This window comes from Mustela lutreola, chromosome 3 (genome assembly GCF_030435805.1).
Source record: "Mustela lutreola isolate mMusLut2 chromosome 3, mMusLut2.pri, whole genome shotgun sequence".
NCBI classification, from domain to species: domain Eukaryota; kingdom Metazoa; phylum Chordata; class Mammalia; order Carnivora; family Mustelidae; genus Mustela; species Mustela lutreola.
The window spans coordinates 123,461,089-123,473,675 of NC_081292.1; the positions used below are offsets into that span (position 1 = coordinate 123,461,089).

The 12,587-nt window shown below is 38.8% G+C and overlaps 1 protein-coding gene across 4 annotated transcripts in view; it reads left to right on the top strand.

Annotated features, from left to right (window-relative positions):
• Positions 1 to 12,587, top strand: part of KYNU (kynureninase) — a 126,093-nt gene that overhangs the window by 11,851 nt on the left and 101,655 nt on the right. For all 4 annotated transcript variants that reach the window (XM_059166757.1, XM_059166758.1, XM_059166760.1 and 1 more), the window contains one exon: positions 5,650 to 5,832. In XM_059166757.1, the coding sequence (XP_059022740.1) occupies positions 5,664 to 5,832 (169 nt within the window). In that variant the 5' untranslated portion in view covers positions 5,650 to 5,663. The remainder of the gene's footprint in view (positions 1 to 5,649; positions 5,833 to 12,587) is intronic.

A 12,587-nucleotide genomic window follows, 5' to 3' on the forward strand; every position in this document is an offset into this window, starting at 1 on the left:
AGCATTTTCTTTCTTTCTCACTGAAAAGCTTTACACTTTTCTTTATAATCTGCTTTGGCAGGTTCTAAACTTTGAACTCATGTGTGATTTGCTCATTTCGTCATGAAACCTGAAACTGTAAAGATTAACCCCTGGGTAGTCATGGTCATTTATTTAACTATTTAACTTTAGAAGATCCTCAATTCCACGATTCGATGAAAACCAATTTTTTTATAAAGGTTTTAGCTTTAATGTCATAGCCCCCTAATAACATTGACAACACAACTTACAAAATTTAAAATGCTAAATTGAAGGTAAAATGGCAATTTCCATCACAAGGTCTTACATTTGAAAGATAGTATGGGCATATCTTTCATCTCTTTATAAAGGAATCTCCCTAATTCATTTCATTTGATCCTAATCATGAACATCTGAAGAAAATAGAACTTAAATTAGTTTTACATAACATTGCAGCACAGAAAAGTTAGGGGATTTTCTTAAAAACAAATGTGTGTATATGCCCACCTTCTTAATAAATGTACTCTTTTTTTTTTTTTTTGAGATTTTATTTATTTGGCAGACAGAGATCACAAGTAGGCAGACAGAGAGAGTGGGAAGCGGGCTCCCCACTGAGCAGAGAGCCTGATGCAGGGCTTGATTCTAGGACCCTGGGATCATGACCTGAGCTGAAGACAGAGGCTCTAACCCACTGAGCCACCCAGGCACCCCCAACCTTCTTAATAAAACCAAAATTAAACATGTGAAATATAAATTTTGCAGTTTTTTAAAAAATTGGATTGATTTTTCTTATTTCAGAGCAAGATCATGTCCGTTTATTTGCAAATGGTAAACCTACTGGAGGCACATTAATTGTCTTGGCTGGGAGGGTGAGTGCAGAATGAAGCCTCAAAGGACTCTGAGTTAATAAATTACTTCCTTGGCCTGAGGGCACTCAGGTATTGTGGTCACTGAGGATTGCCTTCACTTCTGGCATTGGCAGTGTATTTTGGCAGATGAAACTCTGGGTGTTCTCTCCAAAAGCCTGTTTCCTCAGCATGTATTTCAGTATCTGTGCCGGTGAGGTTGCGACATCTGCGCTCTAAGAGGCCCATAAGTTGAGACCAGACTCTTTAACCTCTGCCTGGCTGGGACTAAATTGGAAAGATTAAAACAGTAGTTAGATTAATTGCCTGCTGTATTTTGCAGATGGAGTATAAGGCTGAAAGAAAAAAGAATGAAGTTAGCAAAAAAAAAAAAAAAAAAGAGAGAGAGAGAGAGAGAGAATGAGCCAAAGAAATATTTTTTAAAAATCATAAAGTAAGATCAAACAACAAATAAAATAAGAGGGGGAGGAATTCTGTCCTGTGCATTCTACCCACGTGCCATGCCAAAGACAAGCATGGCTTGACTCCGCTCCTCAAGTGAGGTGTAGTCCCAAACGGTGGCTCTGTTATCCTTCTCTGAACATTTTTGTTTCTAATCTGTTGAGTCCAGAGGTTGGTCTGGAAGTAGAAGAAAATTACTCTGATCCCTCAAGATTGTTAGGAGGATTAAATAAGAAACAAATATAAAAATACTAATGATTAATATGAATATTTTATTTTATTTATTTGAGAGAGAGAGAGTACAAGCACGAGACAGGGAAGGGTCAGAGGAGGAAGCCAACTCCCCGCTGAGCAGGGAGCCAGACACAGGACTAGATCCTGGGATTCCAGGATCCTGACCTGAGCAGAAGGCAGTTGCTTAACCAGCTGAGTCACCCAGGTGCCCCCCGATATCTTTTTTAAACAAAGAATGTTGGATTTTACTGGGAATATGATGGTAGCAAATTAACCTGTATATTTAGGTACCCTGTTCAGAATTTACAGTCAAGCCCAGTGAACCCTCAAAGTTCTGACTCTCCAACAAAATTCCTAAATATAAGGCAAGACCTCTTGATTCTTAGTGTCACTGAAAATGTTTTTCTAATTAATTTCATGTCATTGGAGTAAGAAGGGCATCCCTTTATGAATAGTCCTTAATCATGTGGAATAATCCAAGCTATTTTGTGCATCCTTATTAAATTGCTGTTTTAGGGGAACATTCTACCTAAAGGCCACTGCTCAGGGATGGATGGAATTAAACCGCATTTAAGCCTCCAGGTAGAACATATGTAGTTCAGTAGGGTAGATCAGCAACTCCATCTAGCCACCGGGAGTAATGTGTTTATAGTAAAAACAGGCTTGACAGGCAGAAAACAGCTCGTGGGATTCTCAGGACAGCCAGTTCTCTAGGTGACCTTCCAGGCCTTATACAGTTTGTTGCGTGGAAGGATTCAGTGACTCTCCAGACTAGTTCGTCCTTCCCCTTTCAGGAGATAGAGCTGTCCCATTCCCTGCCATTGCATAACTAATTCAATTCGTAATTGCTTCTGAAATCACTTCATATTTTTAACAGTCAGTGGTTCTGTTTGACTTTAAAAAAATGAGTCACTCATGACAATACTCTTTCTAGACCCAACCGTCTTACCCTGCTTTCTATAGTGTTAAAAAAATTGTTGCTCCTGTTTCCAGCTGAATAAATAACTACCTCCTGGCTCAGATTCCTGAAAGAATTTATTAGATGCTCAGCTAAACACCATCATGACTGTTTGGCTAAAACATTCATAGCAAGTCATAGCAACTCACAGACCATTGACAAAACAGTGCATTGTTTCCAGTGAGTCAAGTGTCTAGAAGGGATTTAGTCAGTTGTGACCAGGCAATTGATAATGTCAAGTGGTAGAGACAGTGTCCTCTCTATTCAGAAAGCAGGTTATTTCATCAGAAGGCAAGAGGTGGGAACCCATGCAGAATCAGATTGTAGGTATGACAATGTATTTCAGCTTTCCCAACCATAGAGGCATCTAAGTAAATACAGTATCTGACAGGATACATTACTTATGAATTAAGGTGTGCTCTTAAGTGTTACAGGTATCCAGGGGAAGCAAAACTACTTTTAGTTGAAACAACATGACAGGCCTCAGGGGAGGGGAAAAAATAGTGTTTGAACTTTGAAGGGGACTAGGGATTTTAGAACATTTTAGGCAAAGGGAATGACCTGGGGGAAAAAACTGCAGAGGTAGAGAAATTTTGTGAAAAAGACTAATAACTAAGTATGGTCAGATATTAAAAAACTGTCAACACCAATGTTGAAATCATTGACTTTTGCACAAAAGCATGGATTAGAGCAATTGAAAGCCGTTATCAAAACTAAAAACAAGCTCAAATCAAGCTCAGTATCCTGTTTGAGAATATAAAGAACAGCAAGCTTATGAGGGGAGATCCCTGGCAATTGAGAAAGGAAGAGATCAAATGAATAAGCAGAAGAATTCCAGTTTGTAGAATAAGAAGTATGCTTGTTTTACCGGCATGGTATAACATTCAGACATGCAACACTTCATTGCCTAACACTGGGTGTGTTGGTTGGGTTGCGAGAGAAGAAGACGGTGAGTTAGAAGACAGATGATTGATTTGAGATTTAAGAGGCTCATCTCTGTTAGTTTTAGGTAGTTCTTAGGATTTCTAAGCTTTAAGTATAGTCTGTGAGTTGAAAAATAATCAAGCTTCTATCTTTTGATCTAATTTTCTTCTGAGCTACAGACCCAAAGGTCCAATAGCCAGTTTGTCATTTTTACCTCAGACTTCATATGTCCTAAATAGAACTTGGATTTCCCTCCTCAGAATTTTTCTTTCCTAGGTATTTCTTACTGCACCACTTTTAACATATTTGCTCAGATCCTTGCCAGGGAAAAATCTATCTGCCTTTTCTCTAAAATATTAATGGATGCGCACACTTCTCTGCTGTTCTCCTCATCACATTTAAGCCACCATCATTTTCCCCCAAACTACTAAAATAGCCTGAATCTGCCTCTCTTTTCCAACTCCTTCTGACTCATCAGAAAGCAGAAAAAGTGATTTTTATTTTGTGCAGAATTATGCCCTGTCACTTTTCTACTCAGGACTCTCCAACAGTTTCCCATTACACTTAGAAAAATATCCAAACCCCTTACTAGCTTCAGAGTTCTTCATAATTAACTTCTGGCCCTGCCTTTTTTTTACCTCATAATGTCTCCTTCTCCCCTAATTTCCATACTGCATTAGCTGAACAGGCCAGCCTGTCCCCACTGCAGGATCTTTGTACTTTCTGTCATCTTCGGTTCCTGGTCTTCACATGTTCAATTCCATAACATGAATCAGATATGCATGTAGATCCCTGCCTCAAAGAGATGCACCTCGCCCTCTCTCTGAGGAAGTCATTCCATACCCTAGTGACTCTCCATCCCATGACTCTGCTTTTTTAATTCATAGCTCTTGAAACTCTGAAATTACCTTATTTAATTATAAATTTTCATTTTCCACTGAAAAGTAAGCTCTACAAATGGATTATTTATGTACCATCTTTCACAGTGCTGTTTCGTCAGTGCTTAGAGATATGGTTAGTGTTCCACAAGCGCTCGTAGAAAGAGAAATGAATGGAGGAATGCATGAGTGGAGCCATAAAAATATAAATTTGTAAATCACGCTACCTGAGAAATTTTCTTCCTCTTGATACTATTCTTGCTCAATTTCAAAAAAAAAAAAAAAACTAAAATTTTGGGAAATATAAATAAATCAGTATAAAGAAAGTTTGGATAAAGTTTAAGAATATGTAGTTAATTTTCTATTGTTACTTTTTTCCCTCCAGAAAATTAACCTTTCTTTCCAAAATTGTGAGAAATTTTAAATGATTAAACAGAAAAAAATGTAGTTTTCAGAAAATGTCACAGGGTCCTGCTTTGTTCCAAGATGGAAAATACATAGATTTTTTTTTTTTTTAAGATTTTATGTCTTTATTTGAAATAGTGAGCGAGAGAGGTTGTGCACAAGGCAGGGGTAGGAGCAGAGAAGGAGGAGAAGCAGACTCCCCTAGCACGAGTCTGCTGGGAGGCTCAATCCCAGGACAATGGGATCATGACTTGAGCCGAAGTCAGAGAGGCCCAACCAACTGAGCCACCCAGGTGCTCCTGGAATATACAGTTTTTGAAAGAGAAGTTTCTTTTTATCGGTAGCCGGAAAACCTCTTTGCTCCTCATATAGCAAAAAGTATTAACATTATTTAAGGTAAAGTTACCTTTTTTTATCAATATTGTTTTCATTCACAATGAAGAATTCGTTATGGTTCTGTTGTATATGTGTACCTGATTTTAAAACAGTGATCCAAGAACCACTGGGAGTAAAATAATGACAATGGGATAGGAAGAAAGATAAGCGAGGTGGGTTCCTGTTCTCTACACTTTTACAAAAGCATCTTTACTCTTATCCCCAGTAAGACATTTAGAGGAAAAGGTGATAAACTTAGATATGTTTGAAAGTCACTAATGTGGGACCTTTTCCAGGAAATAAGAATGGAAAGAGCTGACATTTATTAAGCCCTTACGCTGTCCTCATCACTATTAACTAAATGTCCTTCAACATCCTCAAGTTACTATCATTTTCTTTATTTCATACATGAGAAAAACTCAAGCAAGAGGCTTAATGCTGTTTGATTAATTATACTATTCTGAGGTTGGGAAGATGAGAATCTTATTTAAGACAAAGGCTTGGCTAATTTTCTACAGAAAAAAAAATGATGGTGGCTAAATTATTTTTAATTGTTTATTTTCATTTTTAGAGAAACAACTTGTAATGGAGCCTTCATCTCTTGAGTTACCAGCTGACACAGTGCAACGCATTGCATCTGAACTTGGATGTCACCCGACAGATGAGAGGGTTGCCCTCCACCTTGATGAGGAGGATAAGCTCAGGCACTTCAAGGAGCATTTTCATATCCCCAAAATGCAGGATCTACCTGCAGGTAAGAACACTGAAAGGGATTTTATTTTTCTTAATTAATTTATTAATTTATTTTTGCTACTGCCTGTGTTTATCATAAATCCTTGAAATCATTGTTCTGTTACATAATAGAGCTATTGTAATTATGTCTGAAAAACAGCAAGTTCCTGGTGCTACTAAATCAACCTGTCAGCCTACCTAAGCCTCAGATTCTTTATGTTCCTTCTCTTCTTCTGAATAAAATACTTACAGGGTTTTTATACTGTCATCTACTTCTGTGAACAATAGAGTGACTGATTGAAAATTATAGGCAGACGCATTTACTTGTTCTGTAAGCACTTAGAGCTCAAAACAATTTCCTTTCAATACAGTATTAGAATATCTCTTATTTTGTGGTGCCTAGTTTATGATAATATGATATTTGTCTTAGAGGAAATATTATTTTGGGATTTGAGTATATTAAGAAGATGTTATGTGAATAACCATCTTTGTGTGCTATAAAGATGGCATGTATATGACTTACTCCCTCCCCCCCAAAAAAAGAAAGAAAAAGAAAAGAAACAATCAATTACTAAGAAATGCAATACTGCATTTTTTTTTTCTTTTAAATAACACAGTAAGTTGACTCTGTTCTTAGTTTGGGGGAAGTCCTATTTTAAAAAACAGCACAAATATAAAAAAGCAGCTTTTCTAAATATCTGACTTTGCTCCATTTTACATCAGTGAAAAAGACTACCAGGTTGAATAGAATTGATCCACCAAAATTATTTTCAGATACTTTATAATCCAGTTTAACTTTCAGTTTTCTTTAGGTTAAATGAGGAAGATATAATTTTGGATACTCATAATCCAAAAGCATCAGTTAATATGATTTTAAAGTGAGATTGGGTCACATAGTTGTCCTGTTTGGAGTATATGCTATTATGTAACTCAGGAAGGCACCCTGTGAAATTACAGAAGGATAAAATAAGAGAAAGCTCTGTATCCAATTTAAAGGTGCTTAATATTAATTGAGGTAGACTCTGATATAAATGACAGTTCTAGGACCTAATAAAATGGGGTAAGTGAAGGGAACTGATATCACAGAAAAAAAAATTGAGGTCTTTCTAGAATCTAGAATGAGAGGGCACTTTGATTTAAATCTTAAGGGATTAAAAATAATTTTGTGTGTGAAAATGAGGAAGGTAAGTCTAGGGATATTCTTTCAGTGATGTGAGAGAAGTTTGCCTGGTGATGTATGGTACACAGGGGAAGTTCCTTGAAATCCCTATGGCCCACCTGAGACAAGTCTGCTCTGGTGACCCTGCCCTGATGTGCTCTCCAGCCCATGGGCTGCTTGGGAGATCTGATGGGGTTCCTACATGGGAGACCACAGCAGAAGCCTAGAGGGCCACAAAACTTTAGGTGGCCTTCTCCGCAGGCACCAAGAACTACAAATCAAGAATTAGGGTTCTAGAACTTTATGACATTTATTGAAAGTTTTAATTTCCTCAAGATTTAGAAAGAATTGTTTTATTCCTTTTAATGAGTAATAGGAAAAGCAGACATAGCAAAGTAAGCAAACAAAAGTACTAACAAAACCTATCCTGCAAGGACAGATGTTGGTATCACAGAGAGAAGAGAAAACATGACAGCAGCACTTGGTGGGTATGGAGAGAAGGTGGTCGGTGGTCTAGGGTGGCTGCAGCTTGGGTCTCTCTTGGAAGAAGAAGGTAAATAATGGCCATATCTAGATACACATTTATGAGCAAGGACTACTTCCTGCACATGAGAAGTGATGCATTAGGAATTTCCAGTTGTCTTGTCTGTTTGTCTTCTCTTAAGGTGACTTTCTTCTATATTATGCCATCAGATTTGAGATAGAGCTCAGCCCTGAATTTCAAGTATTAAAATGAAGGGGTACATGAAAAGTTAAAACCCTGTTTGAATGTATCACTTATTCTGTTACTGAACCTAAGACTCATTGACTAACATGACTTCAACCTCAGGCTGAGTCAGTTTTGTTGCAACAAAATACGTATTAATTACCTTTCCACAGTCCTCTTGTGCCTCAGAACTTTGCTTTATATACATATTTTCCAGCACAGTGGGTTCAAAACCCAATGAACAAACTCACTGTGTTTGTCCTGGGAGGGGCATGGTGGTCTGAGGTTGCTGTGACGGCCTGCTCTAACTTTTACCTAGCTAGGCAAGTTTAAGAAGCAAGTAGCCTTTCAGCCAGTGTTCCTCCATGTGGAAAAGAAAAAAGCTGCTCCAAAATATATAGGGACTTTCCCCAGCATGAAAATTAGATTATGTTAAGTGAGCCTAAGACAGGTCCAGAATGTTAGTTTCCTTGTCCCTTTAATATAATGTTCCTTTTGGGGCGCCTGGGTGGCTCAGTGGGTTAAAAGTCCTCTGCATTCGGCTCAGGTCATGATCCCAGGGTCCTGGGATGGAGCCCTGTGTCAGGCTCTCTGTTCAAGCAGGGAGGTTTCTTCCTCCTCTCTCTCTCTGCCTGCCTCTCAGCCTGCTTGTGATCTCTGTATGTCAAATAAATAAATAAAATCTTTAAAAATATATATAATGGACTTTTAACTTCAATACAGAGATTGATTGATTGATTGATTGATTGATTTTAAATATTTTATTTATTTACTTGTCAGAGAGAGAGAGCACAAGCAGGGAGAGCAGCAGGCAGAGAGAGAAGCAGGCTCCCTGCTGAGAAAGGAGCCAGATGTGGGACTTGATCCCAGGACTAGATGATGATCTGAGGTGAATGCAGACACTCAACCAGCTGAGCCATCCAGGTATCCCCAATAGAGATATATATATATATATTTTTAACCAATAGAGATTTTTTTTTTAAGATTTTATTTATTTATTTGACAGAGAGAGATCACAAGTAGTTAGAGAGGCAGGCAGAGACAGAGGGGGAAGCAGGCTCTCTGCCAATCAGAGAGCCCGACACGGGGCTCGATCCCAGGATCCTGAGATCATGACCCGAGCCGAAGGCAGTTTCTTAACCCAGTGACCCACCCAGGTGCCCCACCAATATAGATTTTTAATACTGGCTCCATATAGGACTCTTCTACTAACATTTGAGATAATTTAATCCGAACCCAGGTAAAGATACTATTATATGTATTATATATGTAATCACTACATTAGACTGAGTTGATTCTAAAATCCCGATTATGGTTATAACATTTGTTTTAATTAGATATTCAATAGGAAATAACATAAAAATTACCAACTAGGATAAATTCCTCATTCCTAAAGAAATATAAAGAGAAGGAAAATGAATTGATTCAATAAAGAATCTAAATAATTTATTTGTTCAAAAAATAGTTTTGAATGATATAAAAATTTGACTTCATTAACCCCCAAAGTCCTTCTAAATTCATTTTTGTCAAAGTCCATGGGTTCCTGACCAGCCCAAAGATGATTACCAGGGAATTTACTAGAATGTGCAGGTTCTTGAGTCCCAAACCAAAATTACTAAATCATAGACTCTGTGGGGACCCCACTCATCTGTTCTAGATCGCTTAGGATGGTACCACAGAGAGAAGAATCTGTTCATTCTTTTTTTTTTTTAATTAATTAATTTATTTATTTTTTAATTTGACAGACAGAGATCACAAGTAGGCAGAGAGGCAGGCAGAGAGAGAGAGAGGAGGAAGCAGGGTCCCCGCAGAGCAGAGAGCCCGATGCAGTGCTTGATCCCAGGACCCAGGACTGGCAGAGTATTTAACCTACTGAGCCACCCAGGCGCCCAGAATCCATTCATTCTTATTCCCACTATACTCTCTCTAGGTGCTTGTTACTTGCCAAGTGTTCATTCTTTCAACATGTATCTATTAAGCACTTACTCTGTTCAAGACGCTATTCTCAGAACAGTTTGTCAGTGAACTAAAGAGCAAAGTTGTCACATCCCTGAGTTTGTATTCTAGTATAAGAAGACAGAAAATAAATCAACTTAGAAACAGTGTGAAAAATACCCTACTCCAGGTGGTGCTCTTTAGCATCCTGAGGACTGCCGGGGTACAGATAGTGTCCATCAGGAAGCCTTGATGAGATGACACCTGAGCAGAAACAAGAAGGACGTAAGGAAGTGAGCCTCGTGATCGCAGAAGTGAAGATGAGCCTGGGGAACAAGGCTCGCCAGGCTCAGAGGCAGATGGTGTGCAAATTTCCTTTGGCCCCAAAGAATCCATCAAAACACTAGTACTTCCCTTCTTAATAAAACCTTCCAAGAACATCTAAAAATAATATTGCCTCTCAAGTTAATTTGCATAACACTGTGAACAAGATGTTTTTTAGTAACTCTGAATAATGAAAAACAAAGAGCATAAATAAACAAGTTTTGAACAAATGAAAGGATCATGACTCCCAATATAGACTTAAAAAATTCCAAGGAAAGGCTGTAGGTACAACCTGGGGTTTTTGTGGTATTCTGCCAATAAATACAATGTTTGCTCAGGGTTTCTAAGAGAAAGTTTTATCAAAATAAGGTTTTTTTCCCCCTAACTCTTGGATAGTTTCTGACATGTTGCTAGAGAAAAGGGTCAAAATTATTTTTACTCAGCTGGTATCGCACTTATTTTTTAAAGATTTTATTTATTGGAGAGAGAGAGAAAGAGAGAGCATGAGGAGGGGGAGGGTCAGAGAGAGAAGCAGATTCTTCTCGGAGCAGAGAGCCCGATGTGGGACTGGATCCTGGGACCCCAGGATCATGACCTGAGCTGAAGGCAGTTGCTCAACGAACTGAGCCACCCAGGCATCCTGGTATTGCACTTATATATTCAACATTATTCTAAAGGCCATACCCCCAAAATAACAAACACACACACACATGCATACTTGCATGCACAGAGAAAAAGGAAGGTAGAAAGGAAGGAATATGCAAGACATAAATATTGGAAAGGACTTGTTTAAATTCCTTGAAATTATTCCTGTTTGGAATATCTTTGTTTCTAAATCTCTGAGAGAATATCGGATAGTTCCATAAGATATGGAACTATGGTTTGGCAGCGATACAAGGCGAAGTTTGCTGTTGTTGTTTGGTTTTTATTTGTTTTATTTTTTCTATTATTTTTAATTCAAATTCAATTAATTAACATATAATGCATTATTTGTTTCAGGGGTACAGGTCTGTGATTCATCAGTCTTATACCCAGTGCTCATTATAACATGTACCCTCCCCAATGTCTGTCACCTAGTTACCCCATCCCCTCACCCACCCTACCCCCCTCCAACAACCCTCAGTTTGTTTCCTAAGAGTAAGAGTCTCTTATGGTTTGTCTCCCTCTCTGGTTTCATCTTGTTTCATTTTTTTTTTTTCCCCTGTTCCCCTATGATCGTCTGCCTTCTTCTTTTTTTTTTTTTTTTTAAAGATTTTATTTATTTATTTGACAGAGAGAGATCACAAGCAGGCAGAGAGGCAGGCAGAGAGAGAGGAGGAAGCAGGCTCCCTGCTGAGCAGAGAGCCCGATGCGGGGCTCGATCCCAGGACCCTGGGATCATGACCTGAGCCGAAGGCAGCGGCTTAACCCACTGAGCCACCCAGGCGCCCCTCGTCTGCCTTCTTTATGACCTACGTATCAAAGTCCAAAATGCCTTCCATTTATATTTATATTTCTCCCAGAAATAAACAAGTGTCTCATTGATATCTTTGCTCATTTGATAATCAAAAGTTTTTCTTTCCTTGTTTGAATTTGCAGATCTTGGATCAGTGTTTGAAATTTGTTTTAGTAAACTCCTTGGCCATTTGCTCAGTTGTAGAACAAGTGACTCTTGATCTTGGGGTCATGAGCTCTAGCCTCACACTGGGCATAGAGCTAAATTTAAAAAAAAAAAAAATATTGAGTTGTGATTTACCATACCATAGAAGCCACTTTGTTTTATGCTTTACAAGATAACTCCAGGATTATTTATCTTAAAACTGAGAGTTTATACCTTTCGACTATTTTGACCTCTTGCCTACCTCTCACCCTGCACCTTTGGCAACCAACACTAATCTGTTCTCTGTCTCTGAGTTCAGTTTATGTGTTCATTCATTCAGCCAGTCAGTCAATCATTCAATTGTTCAGTCATTCATCATTTATTTGATTCCACTGATGAGGTCTATTATCAAAGGAGCGAGATTGATACAAAGCGAAGGTCAAGCAGTTTTTTTCGCGCCGGTACTGAGAATCAAACCCACCGGTCAGGGCCGTCTCTTACGGAGAGAGAGAAGACTCCCAGCCTCACAGACTAGCTTTTATAAAGCAAAGGCCATGTGGTTGAGCCTGGCCACATACAGGTGGCCAATGAGATTGCAACACACAGAGAAAGCTGCATAGTCATGTTAGGTCACACGCGGGTGGCCAATTGAATGACAATTTACCCTATAGTAGCTGTTTGAACTAGCCTATCACTCTGGTCAGAATTGGCGCCCAAGTTTGGCACCCAAAAGGCAGGGTCTACATTCATTGGTGGTTAGGAAGATACTATGTGTGCTTTACTGATTGGATGTCTCCACCTGGTCTGACCTGTCCTTGCATTCTGGGCTCTGTTATCTCCATCTGACCTGACCCGTCCTTGTGTTTGGGCTCTGTTATCAGGGACTGGTCGACCATATTTTACTGGTTTCCCAGACTTGTTTTTAAGTAAGTTCCTCTGGGGGGTGGGGGGCCAGGGTCAGCTTTAAGTTTTGCTGCACAAACAACAAAATGGCTGTTTAACCGAGATGGAGTCGCTCTGGCTAAGTAGGCCCTTACATCCATATATAAGTGATACCATATAGTATGTCTTTCT